This window comes from Bombus affinis, chromosome 5 (genome assembly GCF_024516045.1).
Source record: "Bombus affinis isolate iyBomAffi1 chromosome 5, iyBomAffi1.2, whole genome shotgun sequence".
NCBI lineage: Eukaryota > Metazoa > Arthropoda > Insecta > Hymenoptera > Apidae > Bombus > Bombus affinis.
This window is the reverse complement of record NC_066348.1, coordinates 2,328,973-2,345,477: the sequence shown is the minus strand read 5'-3', so window position 1 is coordinate 2,345,477 and position 16,505 is coordinate 2,328,973. Positions and strand designations below refer to the sequence as shown.

Below are 16,505 nucleotides of genomic sequence, written 5' to 3'. Positions count from 1 at the left end.
GTGTGTACACTGTGTGTTTTCGAGTTGTACACGTTTCCTTGCGTTGCCTGCGCATAGGATACTGTTGGTGTGGTGAGTTTTTGGGGTTTAGGTTCATGTATGTTTATGTCCTTGGGTCTCAGTTTTGGATACTTTATATTATGTAGCGATTTGTAGGCTGAGCATCCTTTGTAGTTCGCAGGATGCTCCCCTTGACAGTGGATACACTTGGCGGGGGTTTCCGGGGATTTAGTGCATTGGTCAGTGGGGTGGTTACCTGCACATTTTACGCACCGGAAGTTGTGATTGCAGTACTTCTGCGTGTGGCCGTACCTTTGACACCTCTTGCATTGTATTATTTCTTTCTTTACAAGAGGTGGCTCGAACTTAACTATGGAGTTCATCAGCCGATTGATATTGTAGATTTCTTTATTGTTTGTTTTTTGTTTTAGGTCTATAAAAAATAAGGATAGTGGGTTTTTTGTGATTCTATGCCTAATGTTACTGATGTTAGTTACTTCGTGGCCGTGATTTGACAGTTCACATTTTAGTTCGTCTAGATCGACTGAGTGATGGATATTGCGCAGCACCACTCGAAATGGTCTTTCTTGTTTGAGCTGGTATGTGTGGAATTTGGCGTTTAACGTTTTTAATAGCTTGGTTAACTTTCTATAGGCGTCTGGGTGGGACGGCAGTATTTTCACTTGGTTGTTGTTAATCTTTAGCTTGTAGTCTTCTTTGCTGATGTCTTTTTCGATAGTTTTAATCATTGACTGTATGTCGATTACGTCGTTAATGAATATCGGTGGGGGAGGGGGAATTCTTTGAGTATGGAGATTATTTACCTCTTCGGTTGTAATCATGGAGTCTTCCGTGGACTCCAGAATTGAGAATCTATTGTAGGTAGTCACTTGGCTGGCTGATGGTTTGGTTTGAATCTTGTTTACATTTGTCTTGGTCGGTTCGAGCTTTCGTTTTTTCGTGTGGTGGTCATTTACCAGGATAGTTGCGTTGCCCTCTTGCCACGGGGGAGGAAACATGGCGGTGTTATAATTTTGCTCCGGGGAGCCTGTTGGAAATGATAGAGCCATCATCGAGCTAGTTAGTTCAGTGTGAAAGAACTAGTCGAGAGGCTGTTAACCCCTGGCTAGGTTAGTTGGATTTGCTTTCGTCAGCTGGGCGTCACGTGGAGTTTTGTGAACTTCACAGGGCACTAGACACACGTCTGCACGTCTCGGCACTCAGCAGCAACTGGATGGTACTTGCTACTTTGTGGACTTTGCCGGGCACGTCTGCACGCCTCGGCGCTCACGAACGAACTGTGGGTTTTTTGAAATGCCAACGATTTAGCTCAACACAAATTCGAACTAGAACTCTTCTTAAAACAACAGCAAATCGACGTAATGCTCATATCTGAAACTCACTTCACCGACAAAAACGGTTATAATTTCTACCATACCCAACATCCCAATGGAAAGGCCCACGGCAGCATCGGAATTATTATCAAAGCCAGCATTAAGCATTCCGAGCTTCCATCGTTCCAGGAGGACTACTTCCAAGCTACAAACGTAGCAATAGAAGACTGCCATGGTATAATCACCACTTCAGCAGTATATTGTCCTCCCAGACACTCCATTGCTAAAGAAGACTTTGATAACTTCCTTGATACCCTGGGCAATAGATTCATAGCTGGAGGAGACCATAACGCCAAACATATCCAATGGGGCAGCAGACTTGTCACAGTAAGAGGCAAAAATCTCTTGAGTAGCATAAACAACAACAATCTCAACTACCTCACCACATATGAACCCACATACTGGCCCACTGACACTAACAAAATCCCTGCTTTACTCGACTTCTTCATAACCAAAAATATCTCGCCTAGATATGTCCAAATCAACTCCTCGGCTGAACTCTCTTCCGACCACTCCTCCGTAATAGCAACAATTAGCTCAACAATTATTGAGAATCCACCTAATGGCTTTATTCATAACCGACGCACTAACTGGCAGCTCTTTAGAGAGCTCTTTAATCACTCAACTTCAGCCTTAATTTCCTTAAAAACAAATGAAGATATCGAAACAGCCACGGAATACTTAAACACAAGCATAATAAACGCTATCGACTCCTCCACACCCACTGTTACGTCGCATGAAAAGGTCCGCGCGACGTCCTTCATTGTCTGCCCGTCAAGGCCCAAGCACCGTTAGAGAAACCGTCAATAAACCTAAGGCCCCACCATAAACCGAGTCTTATTAGCTTGCAGGAACCTTTAATCCTGCAAGTATTTTCGGTTTATAACTGGTACTTAAAAAGTCCTTAGGTTTATTGTACATTCTTCCAAATTACGGAGAAAGGAGGTAATTACCTAATGGGAAAAACGAAATAGTTGCCTAACGGAAAAGCTGGTTTTTCCCATAAACAATGTCGCCCATGAACCACGTTGGTAGGAGGCTTCTTCCTCCCATCTTCATTCCTAACAGTGGTCATAACCAATCGGCATCGCGGATCATTGCCCTCACTTTTCTAACTAAAAATGTGAGCAACGAATCCGCGTTCTTGGTTCAAATGGAACACCCATACCGAGCTTTCCTCCGTAATCAGATCAGAACGAACTTCAGAGTTCCTTCGGCTCTCACAGTGCCTGGAGTTCTGACAGTTCCTTCAGCTCTCACGGTGCCTAGAGGTTCGAGAGTTCCTACAGCTCTCACAGTACCTACAGGTCCGAGAGTTCCGACGGCTCTCAAAGTGTCTCGCTAATTAATCAAAGTCAACATATACACGGGTTCTCTCATCTACGAATAGTCCTTTTCTTCGTTACCTGTATCTTAATCAACGGCGTTACTAATTTGTGTGATTGTACAAAGTGTTGGAAATATATATATTTATAACTCTGTGAATCACAGTGTTATACTACAACGACCATCCCTATTATCCTAACCGAAATAAGGGGATCGAACAATTCGTGGTGTCGATTATTACAATCGTAACGGGAATTTACGACTCCCGTTGACGCGTATTCTCGCGACCGCGTCTCCCCGCGATAGCTCGAAAATACATCTACTAAGACTTCTATCAGCAAACATGAATATAATGTTCAATTCTCGTATAATTCAGGGATCGATTCTGAATTCTGAAAATCGAGTTTATTGTAACAATGCTTAGATAAAATACAGAGTTAAACAACAATTAATGATAATTAATAACAATATATAAGAATAAATAACAAAGCTTTGTACAAGGTCTACCTGAAAATCGAGAATCGATTTTTCACGTCCTAAACTACCACTCTTCCTCTGTCAATCTCCAATACTCTAAATAATAATTTCTTTCTTATGATCGTGTCTATTTCTAACGCTCGAAATCCTTCTTGTTCTCTAACTGTCCGTCTGTGGAATGACTGTTTGGAAAATCGGTTGTTCGTAACGACAAATAAGGTCATATTGTCCGTTAAACAGAGAAAGTCCTTTTGTTTATCCGTGTTTGAACTCTTAGGGAGTTTACATGAATATCCCCATTATATATTTAAAAGAATATGCAATAAAGCAATCAAGGAACTTCCCATAAAAGGGATTGTACTCATCACATCAATTTTTAACGCAATTCTTCGCCTTGAATACTATCCTAAGTCCTGGAAAATATCACTGATTACGCTCATCCCTAAACCCGGAAAACCAATACACGAAACTAGCTACTAACTCCTATCGCCCAATTAGTCTTTTACCCACTTTGTCAAAACTATTCGAAAAGTTGCTAACGAATCGACTCCTTCCACTCCTTGAGGATCTGAAAACACTGCCAGATCATCAATTTGGTTTTCGGAAGCAACATTCCACAATAGAACAAATCCACCGAATAACAGACAATATCAGCCAAACCCTCGAAAAGAAAAAATACTGCTCAGTGGTATTCCTTGATATTCAACAGGCATTCGACAAAGTATGGCATGAAGAGTTTCTTTACAAACTTAAAAAAGTCCTACCACACACTTACTACTCCATCCTAAAGTCCTACCTGACCAAAAGACTGGTTAATTCCGTAAAAAGACTTCATTAATTCCGTAGACGCCATTACCACAACATTCCCAATAGAAGCTGGCATACCCCAAGGTAGTGTCCTCGGGCCCCTGCTGTTCTCCATCTACACTGCCGATTTACCAATATTAACAGAGATAACTGTAGCGACATTTGCTGACGACACAGCGCTATTAGCATCCCACGCAAAGCCGATAATTGTATCATTAATTCTCCAGAGATATCTCAATTCTATGGAAAAGTGGTTTCACAAATGGGGCTTCAAAATTAACGAAAACAAATCCGCACATGCAACCTTCACGCTGCGAAAACAAACTTACCCTCAGTGACCGTTAACAATATAACAATTCCTAACAAGGATTCAGTCAGATACCTGGACATGACTCTGGACAGGAGATTAACATGGAAACAACACATCATAGACAAATCGAAGCAACTCAAGGTTAAACTTAAAAAATTCTACTGGCTCATTGGCCGACGTTCTAACCTAGGCACGCAGAACAAAATTACACTCCATAATACCATAATAAAATCTGTCTGGACCTACGGAATCCAACTATGGGGAACAGCAAGTAATTCCAACATTGAAATACTTCAACTCTTGCAATCGAAAACGCTAGGATCCCTAATAAATGCACCTTGGTATGTTACCAACGAAGCAATACATCGCGACCTCAAGATACCCACAGTCAAAGAAGAAATAACAAAATATAGCAATAGATATAGCAAAAGAGTCAACAAACGTAGAAACGCCTTAATTACTAAATTACTTAATATATCGGACCAGATCCGCAGGCTAAAAAAACATTATCCGTTAGACCTAAGCACAAGATTCAACTAGATATTTTTAATAAGTAATATTTATTTACTTATAATAATTATTTATAAATTATACTTATCTATAATAAGTATTAACTTATTGTAAATAATTAGCCATGTCACTGCGCCACGCCAGAGAAACCATGCTCAAAATTCTCAATGCGACAATTGATTGTAAAATACTTGTAAATAAAAAAAAATCTTTTTCGAGAATGCAGCTTTAAATTAAAAAATGTGATTAATTTTTCTAGATTTATTTTCACATGTAGGTCACCGTCCGGCCGATTATACCACGATTTTAAGGACACCCTATATACAACTTCTGAGGAAACAATTGACTTACCTCTACAAATTTATTTATAACAAAGTAAACGATAGTATTAATAATTATAAAAAATAATGTAAATTAAAAAATGTATGAAAATTAAAAAACACTCCCATTCTCATCATTTTTTTTTCATTTCTCAATTTATAGTGTTGATCATTATGACTTTTAAAGAAATAAAGTTTGTAAAATTAATTGCTATGAAATAAAATCTAGAATACATACGTTCAGTTCGATGTAAACTTATTTATAAACAATTATAGTAGTGCACATTTTCAAGAGTGTTCGGGCTTATGACAACCCACGATCCAAGCTTGTTATCAAAACCTTCCGACTCGACATAACATACAAAATCTACATCATTATGTAGAAATAATATAAAATAATTATCGCTAAAAAATTTTGATTGTTCTGCAAAAAATATATAAACTGTTCTGCACTTACTTAGCTTTCATATTCTTCGTGGATTCACATGCTTGCCAAGTTACTACCTTTAATGCATCACAAATTTCTACTAATGGCTTGTGCAACAGGTTTTCAAAAGTATCACAGAATGCATTGAGAGCATCAACCTAATAAAACACAAAAAGTATTTAAATAGTGTTATAGCAAATTGATATTAATATGTATAAATGATCTTTTCACATATACATACAACATTTTATTTTTCAATTTTAGACATATCTTAAAGGGATATCATTAATTAGTCGCGAAATTTAATTATTATAAAAATATTCATACATCCTATAAAAAGGCTACTTTTATTAACATGTAAAGTAAATATACATTATTTTACAGCATCATATGTTATTTAAATAAAATATCTCTTATATATGTAGGAATGATTGAAAGTTTTGCTTGAAAGAAATAAGCCAAGAAAATTTCAAATTAATATAATAATAAAAAAGAATATTTCAACACATGATCGTTCTTTTCACGCTGTAGTGGCACGTGAGAGTAAAAAAGGTCTACGGAAAATTCGAATTTGGGAGAGACCGATATTATTGTGCCTTTAATGCTAACGATTGTTTTGGTTTACAAGGTCGAGAGGCAAATGAACTCTGGACAGATTGTTATTGCTGTTTCCTGTAATCTTCAATCAGAGTTACATAAAAAGGTTAACTTTTTGTGGTAACGTCCGTCGATATATCTATGAAAGTGTTCCCTAGGACAGAATATTGTTATCCTTTCTTCGATCGGCATAATAGCATTGAGCGAGCGACGGTTACAACTGACATATACTATCTCTGTATCTGTACTTGTATTTGTACCGATTTTAATATAACTGACTATTACATATTCATCCACTCGTTTCTGCATCAAACAAACCTAATGTTTAATTCACCTCAACGCAATACTCGAAGACTGTATTTCGTTTTTTCATTGGACACACTCGCATACACACAGTCGCCTTCGGTAATCAATTCAATCGCATCGCGACGTCGGTGTCACGTAAAATAAAAAAGGGGGTAGCTCGAACGAAAAGAAAAAGAATAAGGTAACAAAAAAACAAGAGAATTTATTTCTTGTACTCTGAGTTTACACTGACTGCGATTTGGTTCTGAGTGTCCAGCCGTGACTTTCCAAAACCGAAGCTCTTACAATTTAACTTTCGGTGGGATCTGTTTCCTCTTTATTTGTCATTCCTCAATATCCCCACTACCCTGTAGACATACGTGACCGTTGTCACGCTTCTAGAACATTCGGTGGACCGTTAGGATATAGATGATTCATTAGGCACTTCGGTGATATACATTGTCGCCAAGGCTGCCACATCTTTATCTCCATCATCGGTCCATCGGATTTGAAGTATGCCGGTCGTGACATCGGCATCGGTACTTCAAACATGTTTTACACCTTCGCCGCAATTATATTCAATTTCTACATATATTTATTAAAACTGTTGTGTGCAACCGCGTATATTAGTTGCAAATTGTGTAACGATATGTAATAGTTTCTTCTATATTTACTTAGTTAAGCGTTGCCCTTTATTACATTCCCTTAAAATATACTATGTTAAAAGATTATTTACGTTATAAACATTATGTAGCAGCAACACACCTTCATGCCGATATAATGGGTGATAGCCTGTCGCTATTTAGCCCTACAATAATTTATGACTGGGCCGAGTGCTCAGTAAGAACCTCCGCAGATTGCATGAGCAAATGTTTAGAAAATCGATAGCCGGCGACTTGAAGTCACCAAGCTATGAGATGTCGATGTTATGATTGTTTAGAGAATGTGTGAAACAGTTTGACGAAGGATAAGTTGACACACAGATAGACTGATGACAAGCGACTCGATGTTGCATTATCAAAGAATAAAGAAATAGATAATAGGAGGCTTTGTTTAAAGGATCTGACCACGGAGTGGCAAAAGTAATGTTGCTTTTTGGTAAGCTTTTAAGAGACCGCACGGCACTTACTCCAGAAGCTGGAAGGCACGAAGTATTCACAAAATTAATCTCTAACATGTATGTCTTATATCAAAGAAATATAAAAAAAGTGATAAATAGAAACAATCAAGGAAATTAAATTTCTTTAAAAGTGCACCTTTAATAATATAATTTAGACAGATAAATAATAGAAATAAATTCAGTCAATCTTGTAGTATACACATTGTTCGAAATAGGCAGGCGCGGATTATAAAATTTTGTAAAAACTCCGATAACTGCCATGGACACTATTCTACATTGTAATACAAAATAAAAAGAGGCTATCATTTAAAAAGTGACTGAGTGAAGTGTTGACTAATATAAAAAGAGTATTGGCAATACCCAAAAAGATGCCACACAGCAGATAGTTCAATTCGGCCCTTGAATCGTCGAATTGGAAACCATTTCAAATCTGTTCATGGAAATGAATGTGTACGACAATCCGAATTCTTCCAATTTGAAATCAAGAAATTCTCCATCCTTGGAGAAAAAGCACATGCTTAATAATAAGACATAATATTGAAACGTGCAAGAATCACTATCAGCCATCTCAAACCAGTTTAGTTTAGTTTGATTTCCACCTCTACGTCGACAGGTGTTATATTCAGTTAAGAGCGGAGGTCCAACAATGTAAACAAACAAGTTAGAGGAAGTCCTGTTTGTGTGTTCCTCTTCAAGGCTTTATATATCACATAGCGACAGTATGATCGATCCTAAAAGTCATGCTCAAAGTCAATTTATAATCCACTTTTTAAGTAAATAGATCTCCACCAATCTGAAGATGTAAAATGACCTCCAGGATTCATGACCAATAAATTTTTGACATCCTGTACGGGTTTGGTAGAATTATGTGTCGGGTTGGCGTTACGATTAAAGTTAGGGTTAAGGGCGTAAAACGAATTCCTATTGACGCTAGACGTGATCATTATGCAATAGAGGAGATATTTACCAGTGCAAACATGACCATGATGGAATTGGACAAGTAATCGTGATAATTTGATACTCGAGAAGCTAATGACGATGATCCTAGGCTCAATAACGAATCCACGGTCAACGGGATGACGAACTCTACTCTTCTTTAGCGTCTAAGTTGTACTCAATGTTAATGCATGGGGCAATCACTACGTATCCGAGAGTTACTTGAATCGTCGTCGAGATCGTACCGGAGAGTAACTCTCCGTCTCGACGATGCCGTCGAGGAAAACTATAATGGGTGGGTCTAAGGACATGAGATCCTCGGATTCGTCAAAGAAAGCTTTCGTTCCAAAGGTGAGGGAAATTAGCGCTGTTGCTAATTGGTCGATCTCCATATCGGCGTTTTGAAAGAGATGCTGGCCGCCCTTGAGGGGAGGTTGTTGACGGGGGGCATCGTTCGTGGAAGATAGGTTTCTCCTATCTTCCCGTAGTTGCAACAAAGACTACATGTCTATATGAAGGACTTTGCTTGATTAAATCTTAAGATTTATTGCGGGTCCTCACGTTAGCTAAACATATACTGCGGAGGTATGTTGACATTTGGAGATCATCTTACCCGGAGTATAGAATCTGCGTGTGGCGAGCCACGGGACAGAAACCATTGAAATATTTACTGCCGCGTGTCGCTACGACTATTTCTTTTAAGGAGAGGTATAGAGTTACTCTGTGCCTTTGTTAGATAAAACGTTCATCCCTTTGACCGTGGCTACGTTCGGCGAATGGTTGTCGCCTCGAGCCCAAGCTCACTATCATAAATCTCGAACAATCGGGGTGACATTTGTTTAATCTAAATTACGACATTACGGTATTCCCGAGAATCCAAGGACAGGTTCCGGTGTTTTTCCATCTCCGACATATGTATATATCGGAGATGAAAGGACACCGAGGCCTCTCCTTCGGAATGCTTGGGAAAATCCCCAATACTTTTGTCTTTATGATTTAACTCGATTGTAATTGTCCGAGATTTGTGATAGTGAGCTTGGGCTCGAAGTTGCAACTCAGTCGCTGAACGTAGCCGTGGTCACAGGATGAATGTTTTTACCTAACAGAGGTATGGAGTAATTGTATAACTCTCCTTAAAAACAAATGGTTGTAGCGGCACTCAACAGTAAACATTCCAACGGTTTCTGTCTCGTGGCTCCACACACATAGACCCTATTTTACGGGCAAGATGACCAAATGTCGATGCATCTCTACAGTATACGTTCAGCTAGTCTGAGGACCCGCTATAAATCTTAGGATTTTGTTAACTAAGGTCCTTCAAACGGACAAACAGTCTTTATCCTAACAGTTTCTAAATCTACCACCTATTGCAGGAAGATACGGGAAATCTGTGTTTCTCACGAACAACTCTCAAGGACGGTTAGCATCCTTCTACAACTACCAACATAGAAATTAACCAATTAACAGGAACGTCCAGTTTCCTGACTTTCCGAATGATGGCTTTCCTCGACGAATCCGATGATCTCGTGTCCTTAGACACACCCCATCACAGTTTTCCTTTGCAGCACCATCGTGACGGAAAGACTCTCGTGCGATCTCACCAGCGAGTAAAACAACGTCTTTACGATCAGTGGATAGTTCACGTCTTTAACAAGGAGTCGTTCTTACGCTTTGGAAGACAGTATATTTGTTATCCCGTTGACCGCGAATTCGTTGTGGAACCTAAGATCATTGCTATTAGCATCTCGAGTATCTAATTACCACGGTTACTTGTCAAGTTCTGTAATAATCATATTTGCACTAGTAAATATTTTCTCTATTGCATAACAACAATGTCCAATCCAAATGAAGATTCGTTACACGCCCCTAACCCTAATCATAATGAGAACCCGACATATATGTACATCAAATTTATCACTAATTTAAAATACAATCGTTACAATTATTAATGTCATGCAATTAGAAGTGGAAATAGACTTCATGTTAGTAGTATTTTTAATTTCGCACCACCCTGCAGAAAATTGTAATATGCCTAATATGCTATTTAGTAAGTAAATAAGTAATCTCAGCCATTGGTACATGTGTTATGAGTGTTGTTATATGTGTAAATAGAATGTAAATAAAATAATTATTATTTCATACTTTTTAGTGTATCTAATTTATATAAATGCGATGAAAATTATTTTTCACTTTTGAGCGCATTTCGAAGTCGGTAATATCTTTTTGGAAAAATGTTTTTGTGGCGGCATTCGACAAGCCAAATACCACCACTCGACACTAACTAGAGTCGGACGGCGACAGCGCAGTGGTTAGCGCCTTCAGTTGACCGTAATCCTCCAAGCAGGTCGGACCTCTCGGCCCTAAGGGATAAACAGGCGTAGACCCTAACAGTGAGCGCGGCAAGCTATACAGTGCATAGTAGACAGTGAGAGAGCAAAAAAAAAAAAAGAAAAACAAAAAGAGTGCTAAACAGTAAAAAAATAGTGATAACATCAACCACTCTACAAAAAATATAAAAATAGAAGAAGAAAGGAATGAAATCGAAACCAAGGAGGCGGAATCCGCCATAAGCTCGTCAAAAAAAGGAATCAAAAGAAAGATAGAAAAACAACAAATAATTAAAGATAGCAGCATAAGAACTGCTGCACAAAAGACGCGGAAACTCAATCCGCCTCCAAACCTGGTAACCAGGAACAAAATAAACTCAAAACAAGAAAATTTAAAAGGAGAAGAAAGCGATTCACAAGAAGAGCACGACGAAAAAAACGAAAATATGAAACAAAAAAGAAGCCCACAACCTCAAGCAATGGCAATCACATTAAAAAACAGATTCGAAGCCCTCCAAGCCCAAGACCCCTGCACACCGCAACCGCATGAAACCATTATCGAAAACATTAAAAAAAAAACGATGTATTAAGGAAAAAGGCAACCAGACAGCCCACTCCCCTGGACACGTCACCAATAACCTCAAGCAAAAGCTATACCGCCTGGACAAGCACCCCCCCCCCCCCCCCCCGCCGCTCCGCCGAAAAAAACACCACAACCTTTATCGTTACTGAAAAACCAAACGCATAAGGGCCTGCCACCCAGCCACCCCGCTGAAGACCAGGCAGACCCCCCCACAACGGCAAAAGGGACCAGGCCGCCCCCCATCAACATAACATTACAAGACCCGAAAGACACAATAGCACTCATGGAAAACTCCCTCAAAATCAAGAATTTCCATATCAAAAGAATCCATGCAGGTAAGCATGTGCTTTATCTTCAAAACCTAAATGACCACGAGAAAGCAAAAAAAATACTGACCGCAGCCAACACGGCCTATTACACATATACCCCAAAATCCCAAAAACCTCACACGTACCTGCTAAAAGGGCTAGGAAACAGCTACAGAGAAGCAGAAATTCTAGAAGACTTAAAAGCCCTGAAAATAGAAGAAGTTAACTTCACCAAAGTGACTCGATTCACAACAAGAAAATCAAGGGAGAACAACACATTGCTCCCAATCTATATAGTTCAAGTCTCCCCCGATAGCAACATTGGGAACCTACTAAAAATAAACAGACTTAACTATCTGAAAATAGCATGGGAAAAAATTAAAAAAAACGATATCACGCAGTGCTACAAATGCCAGCGAATAGGCCACACAGCACAAAACTGTAACCTAAACTATCGCTGTGTAAAATGCACTGAACCGCACGGGCCAGGCGAGTGCAAAATAAAAAAAGAAGCAGCAGTAAGCAAAGAAAAAATCTACTGCGTAAACTGCAAAAACTACGGACATCCTGCATCATACAAAGGATGCCCAAAACTCGTCGAATTACGTAAAAAGTTAATGAAAAAATCACCAAAGCAAAAACAGCAAAAACCGAAAGAATCGCCAAAATAAGCCGTAAGTACGTCCCCGAGCTAAAGTTCGCGGACATAGTAAAACAAAGAACAAGTATAAACAAGACAAGCCCACAAGTAACAAACATAGCGGCACAAGTCAAACAAAACCCCAACCCAACAATAGACTCACCCCAAATAAACATAATAAATGTCATTGAAGACTTCAAAAAAAGCATTCTAAAAGCTCTAAGCGACCAACAAACACAACTAAACGAAATAAAAAAAGCACTATATACACATGAAGAAAGAATCGATTCCACCTTCAACATCATCGAAAATATAGACGAAGATTAGCCAAAACCCACCCGTCCACCAATCACAGCAAAAAATAAACCAGATAAAAGTTAAACATCTGAAAATCATCTCAATAAACGCCAACTCACTAATCTCAAACCAAAAAAGATACAGCATGCTAACACTAATTAAGAAAGAAACCCCCGACATAGTACTTATCTCAGAAACCAAACTGAACTATAGACATAAAGTGCAATACAAAAACTACTCTATAATAAGACACGACAGACCAAACGCTACCCAAGGAGGAGGAACGGCAATCCTCATAAAAAACCCCCTGAAGTTCAAAACAATACAAAACGACAAAATAACAAACTTCAAAATCCTAGAGACGACGATCATAAAAATAAAAATAAACAATAAGGAAAACTTATTTATCTCCGCAGCCTACGCAGCCTACGGAAACCAGAAACAATTTAACGACGAATTCGACAATCTCTTCCAACTTTTACAGCTCGACAAACAGGAAAACTACTACATAATAGCCGGTGACCTTAACGCCAAACATACCAGCTGGAAAAACGAAATAAACAACACGAGAGGAAACTCCATCAGAACCTGGCTAGACAATAAAAGCATTTTCTACAAAACAAACCTCTATGGCTCCGAGCTACCTTCTTACCCAAAAGGACGTTCCTACCTAGACATATGCCTAGCAGACGCCCGAATAAAATTCCAAAACTTACGACCAAATAACACTCTCAAAACCATAGACTACGACAGCGACCATAACGCCATAGTATTTCAGATAAGCAAAAACACATCCGACTACCTAACACTCGAAACGCAGACCGAAACACCCAGGTACAACTACAAAAAGACAGATTGGAAAAAGTTCCAAAACCTGCTCGAACAGAACTGCGACCTAAAAATCTACAACAATGTCAACCTAACAGACAGACCAATCGACTCGTTCATAGACGAAATAGAAAAACATATACAAATCGCCCTACAAGAATCCGTACCGACATTTAAAAAAAAAGACTCCTGCGAGCCATATATAAATTATAAAATAAAAAAACTACAACGAGATAAAAGCTACATACTATCTAAATTAAACAACCTAAGACACAACTACTCTTACGACAAAAGAGAAGACATAGAATTCCTAAAGTACCTGCTACACGAAATAAAATCACAACTAAAACAAGAATTCGCAAACTCTATAAATCAATACTGGACAAATAAAATAAAAAATATCTCCAAAAAAGACTCTGCTAGCATGTTCCCGCAGATAAATCAAATTTTCAGACCAAAGGAACAAAACTCCATCCCGCCCCTTAAACTGCCTCCAGAAAAAGCCCCCCTCATCCAAGAAGCAGGCATCGAGATACACAACACCAACAAAGACACAGAGGGCAACTTCATAATATCAAAAACAACGGAAAAACTAGACATTATCGGCACCCACTTCGCCAAAACTCACACACAAAACGAACACATGGGCCGAGAACAGTTAAACAGAATTATCATCGCCGAAACAAACATACTAAAAAATAAAATAAAACAAGACATAGCGCTAAACAAAACAGTCTGCACATTCTCAAACGAAAACACATCTGACGACCCCAAACAGCCCGACCCAGAAATAAACTACTTTACAAACTTCAATCAACTAAGTACAATCTTCTCCACGCTAAACAACAAAAAATCCGCCGGCTTCGATGGCATCCCAAACATCTCGCTCAAACGTCTACCAAACAAAATAAAATGGTACTACACAGTACTGTTTAATAACGCACTAAACAACACGTACTTCCCCAAAAAATGGAAAAAAGCCAAACTCATAGCCATTACAAAAAAAAAATAAAGACGGCTCATCACCTGCAAACCTACGACCCATAAGCTTCCTCCCCAACATAAGCAAAGTATACGAAATGATCATAAACAACCCTCTAGCAGCCCTCTGCTCAAAAAATAAGATAATCCCGGAAAACCAATTCGGCTTCCGCCACAAACACTCCACAATCCACGCAATAAACAAACTTACGTCGGATATCTGCTGGGCACTTAACGCAAATCAACGAGTAGCCGCCTGCCTAATAGACATCGAAAAAGCCTTCGACACCGTCTGGATCCCAGGGCTCATTTATAAAATGATTCAAAAGAACTTCCCCGAATACCTAATCAAAATAGTATGGGACATGATAACAAACAAAACTTTCATAATGACCGACGGCTCGCACACTTCAAGCAAAGAATTCTCCATAAAGAACGGCCTACAACAAGGAACAGTAAATTCCCCGCTACTCTTCAGCATCTACAATAACGACTTACTAAACCTCTTAAACCTCAACACATCCACACATAAACGCTCCATAGCCTTCGCGGATGACCTAATCATCTACGTAACAGGCCGCAAAACCAAAACGATAAGAACAGAACTGCAAGAACTCTTTAACAAAATCAGCGATTACTATCATATATGGAAACTAAAAATTAACGCAAGCAAATGCGAAACCATACTATTCAGACCCATGACAAGCAAAATCGGCCCAGCAGAAAGGGAACAAGTCAGGTAATTCCGCCTAAAAGAAAAAGCAAACGAAGAGAACCTCATACCACACAAAAATTGCGTAAAATACCTAGGAATAAACATAGATGAAAAACTAAATTACATGCAACACATCGAAATCCAACTCTCCAAAGCCAGCAAAGCTTTTTGGAATACAAAAAGGCTGTTTTATTCCAGACTTCTCGATAGCAAAGTAAAAATCATGTGCTACCAATCGCTAATAAGACCCATTATAACCTACGGCTGTCCAATATGGTACAACATACCAGCTTCATTAATGGAAAAAATTCGCATATTCGGGAGAAAATGCATCAGAGCTTGCCTGAGAATTTACAGATCAGAACACAGCGGATACAGAAAATACGTAAAAAACAAAAAAATATACGACTTAGCCAACATCCACCGCATCGACTGTCACATCCTAAAACTAACGAGAAATCACTTCTCGCAAGCCGCGAAGATCAAAGAAAACTGCCTAATCTTCGGCTGCTTATACCCAAACGACGCATACTTCAAAAACACTCTGTTAACAGGCTACATCCCCCCCCCCCGAAGCCTTTCTATACCTAGACGAAAGAAACTATCTCCAAGACCAAAACAACATACCCATAATTTATCATATGCAAAGGAAAATAGGAATGAAATCTATTCAATACGAGGAAAACCTAGATGGCCGCACGGCAGACACTAGGTGGAGATACAACATGGCCCTCCCCCAAAAGGATACAGAAGACAAACACAGAAAAAACACAAAAAAATATTGGTGGATACAGAACCCATAACAAAAAACAACAAGATAAAGAAACACAAAACGGCAACGCCCACTGAATTAAGTGTAAATATGTAAATATGTAAATAGATATACGAATACTATACTAATCCCACAGAACACCCCTCCCCTCCCCTCCCAGTCCATCCCCTCCCATCCCTCCCCTAATAGGCTAGCGAACTGTCCTGTTTTTGCGTCCAGGCTTTCAGGACATAAATTAAAACATCGCACATAAGCTCAGCGCAACAGCGGCTTAAATTTAAATAACTATAATAGGCGTAAAAGAAAAAAAAAAAAAAAGAAAAGTAATAATGCATGGCTACGTCGTACCGTCGCGTATCGGTACTTTTGCCTGTACCACCCTACAATTAGAATTCAGCGTTTATTCTGGAAAAAAATCATGTAAAAAAATATGTAAAAAACCTGGAATTAATAAACAAAGATAAAAAAAAGTGGTTAGCGCCTTAGGTTACGAACGTTCGAGACGATATATATCACGCATACCACCTCATTTTGTTTATATTTAT

At 38.9% G+C, this 16,505-nt stretch overlaps 1 protein-coding gene across 5 annotated transcripts in view; it reads right to left on the bottom strand.

The window, feature by feature from the left end:
- The window catches only part of LOC126916144 (triokinase/FMN cyclase-like), a 111,604-nt gene that overhangs the window by 13,293 nt on the left and 81,806 nt on the right, over window positions 1-16,505 (bottom strand). For 4 of the 5 annotated variants that reach the window (XM_050721614.1, XM_050721611.1, XM_050721612.1 and 1 more), the window contains one exon: window positions 5,602-5,729. The exons of the other annotated variant lie outside the window; for it this stretch is intronic. In XM_050721614.1, coding sequence (XP_050577571.1) covers window positions 5,602-5,729 — 128 coding nt within the window. The remainder of the gene's footprint in view (window positions 1-5,601; window positions 5,730-16,505) is intronic. 5 annotated transcript variants of the gene reach the window in all.